This window comes from Tachyglossus aculeatus, chromosome 4, assembly GCF_015852505.1.
Source record: "Tachyglossus aculeatus isolate mTacAcu1 chromosome 4, mTacAcu1.pri, whole genome shotgun sequence".
Taxonomy (NCBI): Eukaryota; Metazoa; Chordata; class Mammalia; order Monotremata; family Tachyglossidae; genus Tachyglossus; species Tachyglossus aculeatus.
Window position 1 is genome coordinate 64,947,514 of NC_052069.1, and position 17,653 is coordinate 64,965,166.

General features: G+C 43.9%; 1 protein-coding gene across 3 annotated transcripts in view; it reads right to left on the bottom strand.

Moving 5' to 3' along the window:
• The window catches only part of NEK7 (NIMA related kinase 7), a 176,622-nt gene that overhangs the window by 125,285 nt on the left and 33,684 nt on the right, over positions 1-17,653 (bottom strand). For all 3 annotated transcript variants that reach the window (XM_038745467.1, XM_038745466.1, XM_038745468.1), the window contains one exon: positions 12,856-12,996. In XM_038745467.1, coding sequence (XP_038601395.1) covers positions 12,856-12,996 — 141 coding nt within the window. The remainder of the gene's footprint in view (positions 1-12,855; positions 12,997-17,653) is intronic.

Genomic DNA, 17,653 nt, shown 5'->3' on the forward strand with positions numbered 1-17,653 from the left:
ACGTGCTTACTATGTGCCAGGCACTGTACTAAGCGCTGGGGTGAATACAAGCAAATAAGGCACAGTCCCTGTCCCAGGTGGGGCTCACAGTCTCAGTCCCCATTTCATAAATGAGGGAACTGAGGCACAGAGAAGTGAAGTGACTTGCCCAAGGTCCCACAGCAGACAAGTAGCAGAGCCAGAATTAAAACCCATGACCTCCTGACTCCCAGGACCATGCTCTATCCACAACGCCACGCTGAATTGTACTCTCCCAACCTCTTAGTACAGTGCTCTGCACACAGTAAGTACTCAAAAAAATGACTGACTGAATGAATGAATTTATGAATTTTAAGAGGATTTTCTCCTGAGCAAATGAGCCTCAAGACAGAGCATTTTCTGCCCAGAAACACCTCTGCAGGACACTGGGAAGTGGGCAGAGACAGGGTAAGGTGACCCTGAGCTGGTCAGGGTCCCTGCCCTGGCTGTCTAATGGAGGAGTCCTTGACCTAAGGGATTTCTTACTTCTGGTGGCACTGATTTTTTTTTTATGGCATTTGTTTAGGGCTTACTCTGTGCCAGGCAGTATTCTAAGAGTTGGGGTAGATACAAGTTTACCTAGTTGGACACAGTCCATGTCCCACATGGGGCTCTCAGTCTTAATTCCCATTCTACAGATGAGGGAACTGAGGCCCAGAGAAATGAAGTGACTTCCCCAAGGCCACTTAGCTGACAAGTGGCAAAGCCGGGATTAGAACCCAGGTTCTTCTGACGCCAAGGACTGTGCTCTATTCACTAGACCGTGCTCCTTCTCAGCCTACACTCCAGGTCAATCAATCAATCAATCAATCAATCGTATTTATTGAGCGCTTACTATGTGCAGAGCACTGTACTAAGCGCTTGGGAAGTACAAATTGGCAACACATAGAGAAAGTCCCTACCCAACAGTGGGCTCACAGTCTAAAAGGGGGAGACAGAGAACAGAACCAAACATACCAACAAAATAAAATAAATAGGATAGAAATGTACAAGTAAAATAAATAAATAAATAAATAAATAAATAGAGTAATAAATATGTACAACCATATATACATATATACAGGTGCTGTGGGGAAGGGAAGGAGGTAAGATGGGGGGATGGAGAGGAGGACGAGGGGGAGAGGAAGGAAGGGGCTCAGTCTGGGAAGGCCTCCTGGAGGAGGTGAGCTCTCAGCAGGGCCTTGAAGGGAGGGATACTCCAGGTATTCCCAAGTGGTATCCCACCCAAGTATGGCATAGTGGATAGAGCACGGGCCCTGGAGTCATGGATTCTAATCCCGGCTCCGCCACTCGTCTGCTATGTGACCTTGGACAAGTCACTTCACTTCTCTGGGCCTCAGTTACCTCATCTGTAAAATGGGGGTTGAGACAATGGGAGCCCCACATGGGCCAGGGACTGTGTCCAACCAGTGTTGCTTATATCCACCCCAGCACTTACTACAATGTCTGGCACCTAGTAAGCACTTAACAAATACCGTGATTATTAACCAGCCCTTACCCTGCTTAGTTTCTGAGAACAGCGTGTTCAGGGTGGCATGGCTGTACCTATTCTGAGAAGGGTAGGAGTAGCTCTGCTTCTTCCCTCCGGGCAGAGAGGCTTCAGGTATGCAAAAACATTTACGGGAAATGGTTTTAAACGAGGTTCAGAGAGAGGTGTTTAGGGATTTGCCTTCAGTAGAAGAAAGCGGAGTGAGGGACTGCCAGCAGGAACCTACGTGAGGCTTTGGCAGCAGGGGGGAGGAAGGGAGACTCTCTTTCTGGCCAAAGAGTTTCCTCCTCAAAGGGTACAGGATGCAAAAAAGATGTCGACAATCTGATGTAATAATTGTGGCAAACAGCATTTGAACTTTTCTAGGCTTGTAAGGAAATATGCAACAATCTTTAGCGTTAGTATCAGGTGTCATGATTATAAAAGCTAAATGCCTGCCACATCTAGCCTTAAAAAGCGCTATTATTGGTTTGAGTTTCATCTGAAAGTGTTTTTTAGCCATATGTATTCTAAGTTTGTTTTGGGCAGGGAATGTGTCTGTTTATTGTTGTACTGTACTCTCCCAAGTGCTTAGTACAGTGTTTTGCATAAAGTTAGTGCTCGATAAATACAAATGAATGAATGGTACTTTACACGTGTGATATGAAGGTGCTGATGGAGCTCAGTCTGCTGCTTACCCACTTTTGGACTACTATTTATAGGACAGTAGGGGAGGACCTCTAAGCATCAGGACTAGATGGAGAACTGGTTGCCAAACTAAAAGTGTACAACACTGCGGCATTTTGCCCACTTTTTCTACGGCTGTGAGACCCAGATTCCACCCGGGCGCCACATCCAACTCCCTGGGAAGTTCTGCCAATGTTACTTTCAGGATACACTCAAATGGCAAGATGAGATAGCAAACGATGAAACCCTGGATTGTAGTCGATCTCCTAGCGTTGAAGCTAGGCTCGCCTAACTAGGCGCCAGTGGACAGGATGCGTGAAGAGAGAAAGCAACAGCGAAAGACCCAAAGAACTGTCATTTGGAGAACTGAAAACAAGATGCCAAAAGCAAGAGATATGGCCTAGTGGATAGAGCACGGGCCTGGAGTCAGAAGGCCGTGCGTTCTAATCCTGGCTCCACCACTTGTCTGCTGTGTGAACATGGGCAAGTTACTTCACTTCTCTGTGCCTCAGCCGCCTCATCTGTAAAATGGGGGTTGAGACTGTGAGCCCTACATGGGACAGGGACTGTGTCCAACTCCATTTGCTTGTATCCATCCCAGTGCTCAGTAGAGTCCATGGCATACAATAAGCACTTGACAAATACATCATTAGGATGGCAGAAGAAGTAATTTTAAGGGCACGGTTAAGCAAAGCGTCAGACAAAGCTGCAACCTAGCTAAAAACTGAGGGTGCATGACTGAGGATTGAACAGCGTGGCATACATTCATTCATTCATTCATTCAATTCAATCGTATTTATTGAGCGCTTACTGTGTGCAGAGCGCTGTACTAAGCGCTTGGGAAGTACAAGTTGGCAAGAAGAGCATGGCTCTCAGAGAGAGCCACTTGTAAAGAAAGACACGCAAGCAAGTGAAAGAGGAAACAGTGCTGGTGCTGCAAACATTAAGAAATACTTCCCAAGCGCTTAGGACAGCAGCGTGGCTCAGTGGAAAGAGCCCGGGCTTGGGAATCAGAGGTCAGGGGTTCAAATCCTGGCTCCATCAATTGTCAACTGTGTGACTTTGGGTAAGTCACTTTACTTCACTGGGCCTCAGTTACCTCATCTGTAAAATGGGGATTAAGACTGTAAGCCCCATGTGGGACAACCTGATCACCTTGTAACCTCCCCAGCGCTTAGAACAGTGCTTTGCACATAGTAAGAGCTTAATAAATGCCATTATTATTATTATTATTATTATTATTATTATTACAGTGCTCTGCACACAATAAGAGCTCAATAAATACAATTGAATGAATGAATGAATGAATGACAAAACAAGTGACAGCCTATTTGTGCCACAAACAAATAGCTGAACTTAACCATCAGTGACACCTCCTTTGAACATGAAAGACATATACACATGTATGTGTATATTGAGAGGCCTTCCCAGACTGAGCCCCCACTTTCCACTCCTCCTCCCCATCCCCACCGCCCTACCTCCTTCCCCTCCCCACAGCACTTGTATACATTTGTACAGATTTATTACTCTATTTTACTTGTATATACTTACTACTCTATTTTACTTGTACATATTTGCTCCTCTATTTCTTTTGCTAATGATGTGCATATAACTATTATTCTACTTATTCTAACGGTTTAGACACCTGTCTACATGTTTTGTTTTGTTGTCTGTCTCCCCCTTCTAGACTGTGAGCCTGTTGTTGGGTAGGGACCATCTCTATCTGTTGCCGACTTGGATTTCCCAAGCGCTTAGTACAGTGCTCTGCGCACAGTAAGTGCTCAATAAATATGACAATGAATGAATGAGAGAGAGTCTTTCATTCAATTGTATTTATTGAGTGCTTACTGTGTACAGAATACTGTACTAAGCGCTTAGGAGAGTACAATAATCAATCAATCAATCATATTTATTGAGCGCTTACTGTGAGCAGAGCACTGTACTAAGCGCTTGGGAAGTGCAAAAATAAACCAGACACATTCCCTGCCCACAACGAGCTTAAGGTTTAGAAAGGGGGAGACAGACATTAATTTAAATAAATAAATTATGGACATGTATGTAGTGCTTTGGGGCTGGAGGCGGTGAATAAAGGGAGAAAAGCAGGGCAACTCAGAAAGGAGTGGGAAAAAAAGATTTAGTCAGGGAGGGCCTCTTGGAAGAGATGTTCCTCAACGAGGCTTTGAAGTGGGGGAGAGTAATTGTCCGCTGGATATGAGGAGGGAGGGCATTCCAGGCCAGAGGCAGGAACTTGTACTTCCCAAGTGCTTAGTACAGTGCTCTGCACACAGTAAGCGCTCAATAAATACGATTGATTGATTTATACGTATTTATTACTTTATTTATTTTACTTGTACATATCTATTCTATTTATTTCATTTTGTTAATATGTTTGGTTTTGTTCTCTGTCTCCCCCTTCTAGACTGTGAGCCCACGGTTGGGTAGGGACCGTCTCTAAAGTTGCCAACTTGTACTTCCCAAGCGCTTAGTACAGTGCTCTGCACACAGTAAGCACTCAATAAATACGATTGATTGATTGATTGATTGATTGATTGACCTAGGCTAGGTGATGGAGGCAAAATAGGTAAGATAGAGGCACAGTGAGAAGGTTAGTGTTAGAAGAGTGAAGTGTGAGGGCTGGGTTGTAGTAGGAGAATAGCAAGGTGAGATAGGAGGGGGCCAGGTGACTGAGTGTTTTGAAGTCATCTAGTGAGGCAATCCTTTATGTTTTTATTTACTTAGGAAACACCCAGAGAACATAAGATACTAGGAAGCAACCAAGTTGACTTCAAAGGAGCAAACTGTACTCAATAAATTTAATCTCTTCCTACATACAGAGTGGCTGCCAAATGGACAAGAGATACCTTTTCGAAAGCTTTCGATTCTATCCGCATTGACAACTGGGAATGCCGGTCCTGAACATTAAACTGTTAGACAGGTGAATCCCTGGCTCAACAGTCACACCCAAAGACTAAACATCAATCGTTTAGTGGCAGGATGCTTGTCTGCTGTGGATCTTGGGCCAGTCACTTAATTTCTCTATGACTCAGTTCCCCCATCTGTAAAGTAGGGATTAAATCCTACTCCCTTCTGTTTAGATTGTGAGTCTCACGTAGGACAGGGACTGTGTCCAATCAGATTAACTGGTATCTAAAGCTTAGTACAGTGCTTGACACATAGTAGGCACTTAAGTACCATTAAATTAAAAAAACATGAAGCAGCTTGATGTAATAATAATAATAATGATGGCATTTGTTAAGCGCTTACTATGTGTAGTGGATAGAGCACAGTCCTGGGAGTTCAGAAGGTCGTAGGGTCTAAACCCAGCTCCACCACTTGTCTGCTGTGTGACCTTGGGCAAGCCACTTCACTTCTCTGGGCCTCAGTTACCTCACCTGTACACTGGGGATTGAGACTGTGAGCCCCATATGGAACAGGGACTGTGTCCAACATGATTTCATGGTATCCACCCCAGTATATAGTACAATGCCTGGCACATAGTAAGTACTCAATAAATATCACAATTATCATTATTGTTATGAAGAAAGGGTAGAATGTCAAAAGTACTGCAGAAAGAAACCTGAGGATCACAGTTATCCAAAAGCTGAATATGACTCGGAAATACACTGCTGTTATTTATAAATCCATCTTAGTACTGGAATGTATTTAAAGGATTATATAAATCAGCAGTTGGGAAGTCATCCTGTCATTCATTCATTCAATTGCATTTATAGAGCCCAGCACTTAGAACAGTGCTTGGCACATAGTAAGCGCATAACAAGTGCCATAATTATTACTGAGTGCTTAAGGAGTGTAAATCACTATACTAAGTGCTTAGGAGAGTACACTATAACAATGAACAGACACATTCCCTTCCCACAGTGAGCTTACAGTCTAGAGGGAGAGAAAGACACTAATATGAATAAATAAATAAATAAATTACAGATCTGCAGATCCTTCTGGTGTTGCTTCTAAATCACTGGAGTTTTGCATCCAGGTATGACAATTTCATTTCAGAAAGCCTACAAAGAAGATGCAGAAGGCCCAGAAGATTGGGACCAAAAAAGACACGGTTCTTCAAAAACAGGTCCTCTGAGCAGAGGTTAAAGGAATTGGGACTGTGAAGAAGGGAAAACCATGGAGTAAATTATTGGAGGAGGATGCTAATCAGCTGTCCACTCGAATATTTAGGGGCACCAAATCCTTGGGCCAAGAGAGGGGTCGCTGCTCTTGGGCAAGGCTAACAGATGGCACCGAGGTGTTGGCTCTTGATTTCTGCTGGGACACCCCAGCCAAGTCCAACCCAGCTCCTGGTGACTTTCACAACTTACTTCCCGAGCTCCAAAGCAGGACACAAACCCCTCTCATCCTCAGCCTGGGAATCCAGAGAGGAACAGCCATATATCTGGCTCACCCCTATTACCCGCAGACAACTCCAGGGACCAGGGGTGTTAAGTTTTTAATAGTATCTGTGAGGTGCTTACTATATGCCAAGCACTGTACTTAGCACTGGGGTAAATATAAGCTTAATGGATTGGACGCGGTCCCTGCCCCACATGGGGCTCACAGTTTTAATCCCCATTCTACAGGTGAAGTAATTGAGGCACAGAGAAGTTTAGTGATTTGCCCAAGGTCACAAGGCCAGACAAGTGGTGGAGTCAGGATTAGAACTCAAGGCCCAGGCCTGGGTGCTATCCATTAGGCCATGCTTGGCACCTGCAGCAGCGTTGTTATCCCGGCTTCGCTACTTGTCTGCTGTGTGACCTTGGGCAAATCACTTCACTTCTCTGGGCCTCAGTTACATCATCTGTAAAATGGGGATTAAGACTGTGAGTCCCACATCGGACAGGGACTGTGTCCAACCAATTTGCTTGTATCCACCCCAGCGTTTAGTACAGTGCCTGGCACATAGTAAATACTTAACAAATACCACAGTTCTTATTACCACCATGGGGCCAGTCTGCACAGTCACTAAACAGTTTTGTTTTAGGCTTTTTTATGGTTTTTGTTAAGTGTTTTCTATGTGCCAGACACTGTACTAAACACTGGGGGTAGATACGGGTAGGGAATGAGTCTGTTTATTGTTATATTTTACTCTCCCAAGCGCTTAGTCCAGTGGTCTACACAGAGTAAGCACTCAATAAATCCAATTGAATGAATGAATGAATGAATGAATACAAGCTAATCAGGTTCATTCATTCATTTCATGCATTCAATCGTATTTATTGAGCACTTACTGTGTGCAGAGCACTGTACTAAGCGCTTGGGAAGTACAAGTTGGCAACATATAGAGATGGTCCCTCCCCAAAAACTGGCTCACAGTCTAGAGGGGGAAGCCCTGTCCCACATGGGGCTCACAGTCTTAATTCCCATTTTCCAGATGAGGGAACTGAGGCACAGGGAAGCAATGTGATTTGCCCAAGGTCACAGAGCAGACAACTGGCAGATCCAGGATTAGAAGCCATGTCCGTCTGCCTCTCAGTCCTGTGCTAGGCCATTCTGCTTCCAACCCTGAAGCTGCCATTACCCAGGCATCAGCCCTTATGCTTCAGTGATGAGAAGCAGCGTGGCACAGTGGAAAGAGCAAGGGCTTTGGAGTCAGAGGTCATGGGTTCAAATCCCAGCCCCACCAATGGTCAGCTGTGTGACTTTGGGCAAGTCACTTAACTTCTCTGGGCCTCAGTTCCCTCATCTGTAAAATGGGGATTAAGACTGTGAACCCCCCATGGGACAACCCGATCACCTTGTAACCTCCCCAGAGCTTAGTGCACATAGTAAGTGCTTAATAAATGCCATTATTATTATTATTATTATTAGCCTGGGCCAGCAACACAGCCCCTGTTGCTTGGTCACGTTGGCAGCTTTGGGAGAAAAGAAGGTTCTGTGGTGGTGGAGAATTAGAACCTCTTACCTTCCCTCCCTTCTCTCCTACCTTCTCTGTCTTCTTTTAGAACCACTCCTCCTTCTCCTTTTCCTCCTCTTCCCCTCCCACTCTTTCCTTTTATCCCCTCCCCATTTTCCCCATCCCCTCTCTCCACCCTTCTTTACTCTGTCCCCAAAGCCCTCACCAAAACCCCACTCTAAACCCTGCCCCATGGTCAAAATAAAAAATTGGAACCAAACAAGAGGAAATGGACTTAATTAAAGGAGAACCAAGCAATCATAGTAGTCAGTAGTTATAATAATAATAGTTGGGGTATTTGATAAGGGCTATGTGCCAGGCACTGTACTAAGCGCTGGAGGGGCATACAAGTAAATCAGGTAGACACGATCCCTGTCCCACATAGGGCTCACAGTCTTAATCTCCATTTTACAGATGAGGTAAATGAGGCCCAGAGAAATGAAGTGACTAGCTCAAGATCACAAAGCAGACAAGTGGCAAAGCCTGGATTAGAACCCATGACCTTCTGATTCCCAGGCCTGTGCTCTATTCACTAGGCCATGCTGCTTCTGTTGGGCAGAGCCCTGTAGGGAGATGCTTTGACTCAAGAAAAATGTCTTGAATATCTACTAGGAAAGGTTGTAGATCTCCAACTTTGGAAATTTTCTAGGGAAAAAAATCTGTACTGAACGGCTAGTTATTCACCTGCTGGGAAACAGGATTCAGAATCTAATGACTTCCTGCAGTCCTTTCTAACTCTACTGAGACTTTATGAGTAGAGGCAAGAAGAGAAGATGAGAGAAAGCAATGAGAAAGAACTTAGAGAAGGGCAAAGGGAAAAATGAACAATTGGGAAGGGTGAGAGGGAAAGAATCAGAAAAAAGGAGCAACAGACAGGGAGAAATTAAGATGAAAAAAATGTAATGGGTTAGACAGTCTGACCTGATAATCTCAGTGCTTAGTCCAGTGCTTAGTATATAGTAAGCACATAACAAACACTACAGTTATTTTCCATTGTTATTAGACTACCAGGAGAATGGAGGGATAGGAAGCATAAATCAATCAATCAATGGTATTTATTGAGTGTTTACTATGTGCAGAGCACCATACTAAGTGCTTGGGAGAGTACATTACAGGAACTGTGTCTGTTTATTGTTATACTGTACTCTCCCAAGTGCTTAGTGCAGTGCTCTGCAAAACGTAAGCACTCTCGATAAATATGATTGAATGAATGAAGTTACCAGACATACTCCTTGCCCGTAACAAGCTTACAATGTAGAGTACACACACAGAACAGAAAACAACAGAAGAGCACAGAACAGATACAGGAAATAACTGCAAGGCATATATTTTGAAATGTTAAAATTCTATAAATACTTCATTAATTTGGGCCCGCTCAAAAAATGCCATTTTAAAAAGCAAAAAATTTTGTCCATTTTTTCCTTTATTTTCTATTTCCCTCTTCAACTGTTCTGTTCTTCTCTAAGTCTACTCATCACTCCACATTAATCATGACTGCCAGTGACCTGAATGACATTCCTGTATCTTACCTTCAAAAGCATTTACTGACAGCTCTCTTAGCAGCAGTATTAGTCAATCGTATTTCAGTCAGTCATATGTATTGAGCACTAATTGTGTGCAGAGCACTGTACTAAGGGCTTGGGAGAGTACAATAAACGGACACATTCCCTGCCCACAACAAGCTTATAGTCTAAAGTATTAGTATTTATTGAGCGCATACTTGTTGCAGTACACTGTACTAGGGGCCTGGAAAATACGGAATAAAAAAGTGACATGTTCCCTGCCCACAAGGAGCTGACACTCTGATAGGGGAGATGAATGTAAAAACGTTTACTGGGATAGTAAGAATAAATAATTGAATTTACAATTGTACACAAATATATACCATAGTATTGAGGATGGGTATAAATTAAATTCATAAGAGGGTTAGCTGATGAATTTATACACCTGTGGGTGCTAGGAAATTAATCAGGGAAGCCTCATTGGAGGATATGGGATTTTAAGAGAGCTCTGAATATGGGCTTCATTCATTCATTCAATCGTATGTTTTGAGCGCTTACTGCGTGCAGAGCACTGTACTAAGCGCTTGGGAAGTACAAGTCGGCAACATGTAGAGGTGGTCCCTACCCAACAATGGGCTCACAGGCTAGAAGGGGGAGACAGAAAACAAAACAAAACATGTAGACAGGTGTTAAAATCGTCAGAACAAATAAAATTGTAGCTATATGCACATCATTAACAAAATGAATAGAATAGTAAATATGCACAAGTAAAATAAATAGAGTAATAAATCTGTACAAATATACACAAGTAATGTGGAGAGCAGAAGGAGGTAGGGCAGAGCGGGGGATGGGGAGGAGGAGAGGAAAAAGGAGGCTCAGTCTGGGAAGGCCTCTTGGAGGAGGTGAGCTCTCAGTAGGGCTTTGAAGGGAGGAAGAGAGCTAGCTTCGCGGATGTGTGGAGGGAGGGCATTCCAGGCCAGGGGAAGGATGTCTCCACATGTTGCCAACTTGTATTTCCCAAGCGCTTAGTACAGTGCTCTGCACACAATAAGCACTCAAAACATACGGTTGAATGAATGAATGTGAGCCCACTGTTGGGTAGGGACTGCCTCTATATGTTGCCAGCTTGTACTTCCCAAGCGCTTAGTACAGTGCTCTGCACACAGTAAGCACTCAATAAATACGATTGACTGATTGACTGATTGAATGAATCCCATATTCAGAACTCAACGGTGGGACAGGAGAGAACGAGGCACAGTGAGGTGAGCGGCGGAGGAGAGGAGGGATGAGTTGTGGTCTGTCTGATTTGGTAAGGGAGGAAGTTTGAAACATGAACAAGGGGTTCAAGACAGGAGAGTTGAGAAAGAGAAAGAGCTAGAAGGCTGGCTTGGGAAGAAAGTGCATTGTGGAATAGAAGGTGACCAAAGGAGGTAAGTAAGGAGGGATGAGCTGGTGGAGACCTTTGAAGCCTCTCGGGAGATTTTGTTTGACATGGAGAGACGCAAGAAGTCAGTGGAAGGCTTTGAGGAGAGGCAAGAGATGAGCCAAGGAACATTTCAAGGAGATGATCCGTGAGGCAGTGTTTAGCACAGACTGGAGACAGAAGAGGTTACAGGCAGGAAGATCAGCGATGCAGCTGATGCAATAGTCAGAAAGACCTCAGTTCTAATCCTGGTTTTGCTGCTTGCCTGCTGTGTGACTTTGGGCAAGTCACTTCCCTTTCCTGTGCCTCAGTTACCTCATCTGCAAAATGGGAATGAAGACTGTGAGCTCTATGTGGGGCAGGGACTGTGTCCAACCTGATCAATTTAGTGTCCAACCTGATCAACGGTGCCTGGCACATAGCAAGTGCTACACAAACACCATTAAAAAAACAGTCCAGTTGTTTTATGACCATAATTTGAACCGAGAGATGTTGCATATGTTGTAGATTAAGTGTGAAAGTTGAAAAACAGCAAGATGTTGAGGTTACAGGATTTTAGGCCAGGGTGAATATAAGTTTTATTGACTAAGATGGGAAAATGAGGAGGAGGGGAGTCTGTTATAGACATATTGGGTTGGATATTCAGAAGGACCTCCAAGTGGAAACGTTCTGGAGTCAAGGTGAGGTTTAGGCTTGCAGGTCAGGTGAGAGGTCAGGGCTAGAGAGATTTGGGAGTCATCTGAATGGAAACGGTACCTGAAACCATGGGAGTGGATGAATTCCCTGACACAGGGAGTGTAGAAGACCCAGAAGAAACTATGAGGATAAGGCAAAGGAGGAGCCAACAAAGAGGAAGGAAACCTGTTTACTCCATGGATTCCTGGTTCCCGTGCAATTCTTGCTACATTCATTCATTCAATCATATTTACTGAGTGCTTACTATATGCAAAGCACTGTACTAAGCACTTGGGAGAGTACACTATAACAACAAATAGACATATTCCTGTCCACAGTGAGCGCACAGTCTACAGGGGGTGAGTGGATTCTTCCCCCACCCAATCCAGCAAATCGCAGCTCTCGCCATATTCAAAATCCTCCTGAAGTCCTACCTACTCCTAGAAGGCTTCCCTGATTAGTTCCCAACACCCCAAATCACAGCAACATAACAACCACCATTAGCAATGACTTTCACCAATCTTCAAAGTTAATTCACGTTCAATCATACATCAAATTATTTATTCCGCTTATTTGTTCCGGGCATAACTTCCAGCTGCTATGATCTGTAAACTAATTATTTTTGCTGGCCTCCCCCATTATATTGTAAATCCATCAAGACCCTGGTCTGTGCCTTTCATTTCTTTTGTACTTAAGTGCTTAGCACATTTCTCTGTACATAGTAGGCACTCTAGAAATATTCCTGATGATCTTAATACGTACACCTCAAGTGCTGGCTGTACTAATGCATTTGCAGACTGTTAATTAATGTAAGGTTAGAAAAAAACGTTTCAACAAAAACATTTCATCTAATTTAAAACTTTTCAATCGCCCACAATACCAATGTCAAAACCGTACCTTAAGAGCTATATTACGTGCCACCTTTTAAAAAGGCTAAAGGTAAAATGTGATTAAATCTTTAAGTGGTCATAACAATTTTAATGACACTTTTTATGTTATGCTGATTATATCATGTGGATGGAATAGCATGAAACCTTTCTTTTAGTAAGAGCTTCAGGCAGCTAAAGTACAGAATCTTTTTTTTACTATTTTATTGATGATGATGGTATATTTTTGAAACATCATCAGTCTATGTTTCAAACGCGGGTAGTAACTTTGATTTATAAATTACAAATGATCTTACCTGAACCTTTTTTAAAGCTACGGGTACTCCATCCAAAAGACAGGTAGCTCTGTAAACTTCACTGAACTGTCCACGCCCAATCTTCTTTTCTATTCGAAAGTTGGCTAATGTGTTGTAGCCCATGTCCGGTCGTAAAGCTTTCTGCAAGTAGAAAAGTAGGAAACAGTTGTAAACCACAGAATAAACAAGGAAATAACAGTAATTTTTCGGCGGACATAATCACATTCTCACCAGTACAATTGTTCAGACAACACTGCCCTGCTGCTCTGAAATTTATTGTGGACTTGATAAATTCCAACCATGCTCACCTGCTGATTACATTTGATGTTCAAACTCAATCATGAACTGAGTCCAAGGTAATACTGAAATCCGAATTGGTGCCAAAAGCATTCATTCAGTCGTATTTATTAATAATAATAATGATGGTATTTGTTAAGCGCTTACTATGTGCAAAGCACTGTTCTAAGCGCTGGGGGGGTACAAGGTGATCAGGTTGTCCCACATGGGGCTCACAGGCCTCACGGTCTTAATCCCTGTTTTACAGATGAGGGAACTGAGGCACAGAGAAGTTAAGTGACTTGCCCCAAGTCAACACGGCTGACAAGCCGTGGGATTAGAACCCATGACCTCTGACCCCCAATCAATCAATCAATTGTATTTATTGAGTGCTTACTCAATAACTGGTTATCTCGTATCTACCCTAGTGCTTATTACAGTGCTTGACACATAGTAAGCACTTAACAAACTCCATATTTATTATTCCTCTTGTGGGGCTCACAGTCTTAATCCCCATTTTACAGATGAGGTAACTGAGGCTTAGAGAAGTTAAGTGACTTGCCAAAGGTCGCACAGCAGACATGTGGTGGAGCGGGGATTAGAACCCACAACCTCTGACTCTATGTGCGAAGCACTGTTCTAAGCACTGGGGGATACAAGGCAATCAGGTTGTCCCATGTGGGGCTCACAGTCTTAATCCCCATTTTACTTGCCCAAGGTCACACAGCAGACATGTGGAGGAGCCGGGATTAGAACCCACTACTTCTGACTCCCAAGCCCGTGCTATATATATTGTATATCTATTTGTACAGATTTATTACTCTATTTATTTTACTTGTACATATTTACTATTCTATTTATTTTGTGAATGATCAATCAATCGATCAATCGTATTTATTTAGCGCTTACTGTGTGCAGAGCACTGTACTAAGCGCTTGGGAAGTACAAGTTGGCAACATATAGAGACAGTCCCTACCCAACAGTGGGCTCACAGTCTAAAAGACTGTGCCTGTGCTCTTTCCACAGAGCCATGCTGCTTCTCCTTATTGAGCACTTACTGTGTGCAAAGCACTGTACTAAGTACTTAGGAGAGTACAATATAAAACAAATAGACACATTCCCTGCCCACAGTGAACTCACAGTCTAGCTCACAGTCTACACTTCTTTTGTACTTTAGTGCTTAGCACATTTCTCTGGACACCATACGCATCATTATTATTATTATTCAAGAAATACTCCTGATTGATGATCTTCATCAATACACCGCAAGTGTTGGCTGTACATTTGCTAATTTACTAATTTACTAATTAGTAATTTACTAATACATTTGCAGACTGTGTTCACTAATGTAAGGTGGGCAAAAGCTTTTCAACAAAAGCACTTCATCTAATTTAAAGACTGGCAGTGAGAAGCCGCCAGGCCGAGTGTAATGCACATAAAACTGGGAGTCAGGAGTCCTAGGTTCCCACCTAGCTCCATCACTTGCCCGCTGTGTGACTTTGGGAAAGTCACTTAACATCTCTGTTCCTCAGTTTCCTCATCTGTAAAGCGGGGTTAAATACCTGTTCTCCCTCCGATTTAGACTGGGAGCCCCATGTGGGACATCGACCGAATCCAACCTGATTAGCTTGTATCTACTGCAGCACTTAGAAAGGGGGCCTGGCACCTTGTAAACACTTAAAAGAACTGCATCTGATTTGACTGTACTGTATACACTCTAGCACTTACAACAGTGCTGGGTACAAAGTAAGTGCTTAGAGAAGCAGCGTGGCTCAGTGGAAAGAGCCCGGGCTTTGGAGTCAGAGGTCATGGGTTCAAATCCCAGCTCCATCAATTATCAGCTGTGTGACTTTGGGCAAGTCACTTAACTTCTCTGTGCCTCAGTTACCTCATCTGTAAAATGGGGATTAAGACTGTGAGCCCCCCATGGGCTTGTAACCTCTGCAGCGCTTAGAACACTGCTTTGCACATAGTAAGTGTTTAATAAATGTCATTATTATTATTATTTAAAAACACCATTGCTATCATCAGTAGTAAAAGTAGTAGTAGTAGTCCTCTCCCCCTCGTCCCCCTCTCCATCCCCCCATCTTACCTCCTTCCCTTCCCCACAGCACCTGTATATATGTATGTATGTTTGTACATATTTATTATTCTATTTATTTATTTATTTATTTATCTTACTTGTACATATCTATTCTATTTATTTTATTTTGTTGGTATGTTTGGTTTTGTTCTCTGTCTCCCCCTTCTAGACTGTGAGCCCGCTTTTGGGTAGGGACTGTCTCTATGTGTTGCTGACTTGTACTTCCCAAGCACTTAGTACAGTGCTCTGCACACAGTAAGCGCTCAATAAATATGATTGATTGATTGATTGATAGTAGTAGTAGTACTGTTCCGTACGACCCTTCCACTGACCATTGTCTATCACTCCTCAACTCCACTGACCTCCTGCTCCACCCCACCTCACCCACTCACCAACTTGGATCTCATCATCTCTTGCCACTGCACAATCAGCATGGCTCAGTGGAAAGAGCACGGGCTTGGGAGTCAGAGGTCGCGGGTTCTAATCCCAGCCCCGCCACTTATCGGCTGTGTGACTTTGGGCAAGTCACTTAACTTCTCTGTGCCTCAGTTACCTCATCTGTTAAATGGGGATTAAGACTGTGGGCCCCCCGTGGGACAACCTGATCACCTTGTATCCCCCCAGGGCTCAGAACAGTGCTTTGTACATAGTAAGCACTTAGCAAATAACATCATTATTATTATTACTCTCACCAACTCTGAAATCCCCCTATCTGACCACAACCTTCTCACCAGTCTTCTCTCCCACACACTTCCTCTCTGCAAACCTGTGCTGTTTCCCAACAGAGACCTCCGATCTTTTGACCCCCTTCAATTTTCTCAACTCATCATGGCCCCCCTTAGCCTCCATACCCAAACTACCTTCCCTTGATGACCAAAGTGACGCTCTCGACACCACCCTCTCTCCTGAACTCAGCACACTAGCTCCCCTCTCCCTTCTTCGATCTCGTACCACTAACCCACAGCCCTGGATCACCTCCACAGTCAACCTCCTTCGTTCTTGTGCATGAGCCGAAGAGCGCTGCTGGCAGAAATCTAGACATCGGGCTGACTTCTTCCACTTCAAGTTTATCCTCATGTGCTTTAACTCTGCCCTCTCCTTTGCCTAGCAAAATTATTTCTCCATCTTTATTGACACCCATGCCCATCGCTCTCACCGGTTGTTCCACACGTTTAACTCCCTCCTCAAACCTTGTGTCTCCCGACCTCCCTCATCCTTTGTCCCTAAAGACGTGGCCACCTACTTTATTAAGAAAATTGACACAATCAGGGGTGATCTCCCTAAAATCCCCCCACCGCTTCTTTGTTCCTCCTCCATCCTGCCCCTTCTTCAACTCACCCATCTCCTCACCCATTGCCTCCTCTCAAAATCCACCCAACTGTGCATCCAACCCCATTCCTTCATACTTTATCAAAACACTTGCTCCCTCCCTTCTTATTTTTTTGGTGGCATTTATAAAGCAATTACTACATGCAAAGCACTTTTCTAGGTTACAAGGTGATCAGGTTGTTCCACAAGGGGCTCACTGTCTTAATCCCCATTTTACAGATGAGGTAACTGAGGCACAGAGAAGTTAAGTGACTTGCCCAAAGTCACACAGCTGACAATTGGCAGTGCCGGGATTTGAACCCCTGACCTCTGACTCCAAATCCCAGGCTCTTTCCACTGAGCCAGACTTAACTGACAACTTCAACGTTTCGCTCTCCAAAGGCTTCTTCCCCACTGCTTTCAAACATGCCCATTTCTTCCCTATCCTAAAGAACCCTCCCTCACCTCCTCCAGGAGGCCTTCCCAGACTGAGCGCCCTTTTTCCTCTCCCCCTCCCCATCCCCCACGCCCGACCTCCTTCCCCTCCCCACAGCACCTGTATATATGTTCGTACAGATTTATTACTCTATTTATTTTACTTGTATGTATTTACTATTCTATTTATTTTGTCAATGATGTGCATCTAGCTTTACTTCTGTTTATTCTGATAACTTGACAACTGACCACATGTTTTGTTTTGTTGTCTGTCTCCCCCTTCTAGACTGTGAGCCCGCTGTTGGGTAGGGACCGTCTCTATAGGTTGCCAACTTGTACTTCCCAAGCATTTAGTACAGTGCTCTGCACACAGTAAGTGCTCAATAAATACAATTGAATGAATGAATGAATTAACCCTTCGGCTCCCTCCAATTATTGCCCCATCTCTTTCCTACCATTCCTCTCCAAACTCCTTGAGCGAGTTGTCTACACCTGCTGTCTCAAGTTTCTCTCCTCCAATTCTCTCCTTGACCCCCTCCAATCTGACTTCCATCCCCTTAACTCCAGAGAAACTGCCCTCTTGAAGCTCACTGATGATCCCTATCTCGCCAAATCAAATAGCCTCTATCCACCCTAATGCTCCTCAACCGCTCAACTGCCTTCGACACTGTCAACCACCCCTTTCTCCTGGAAACA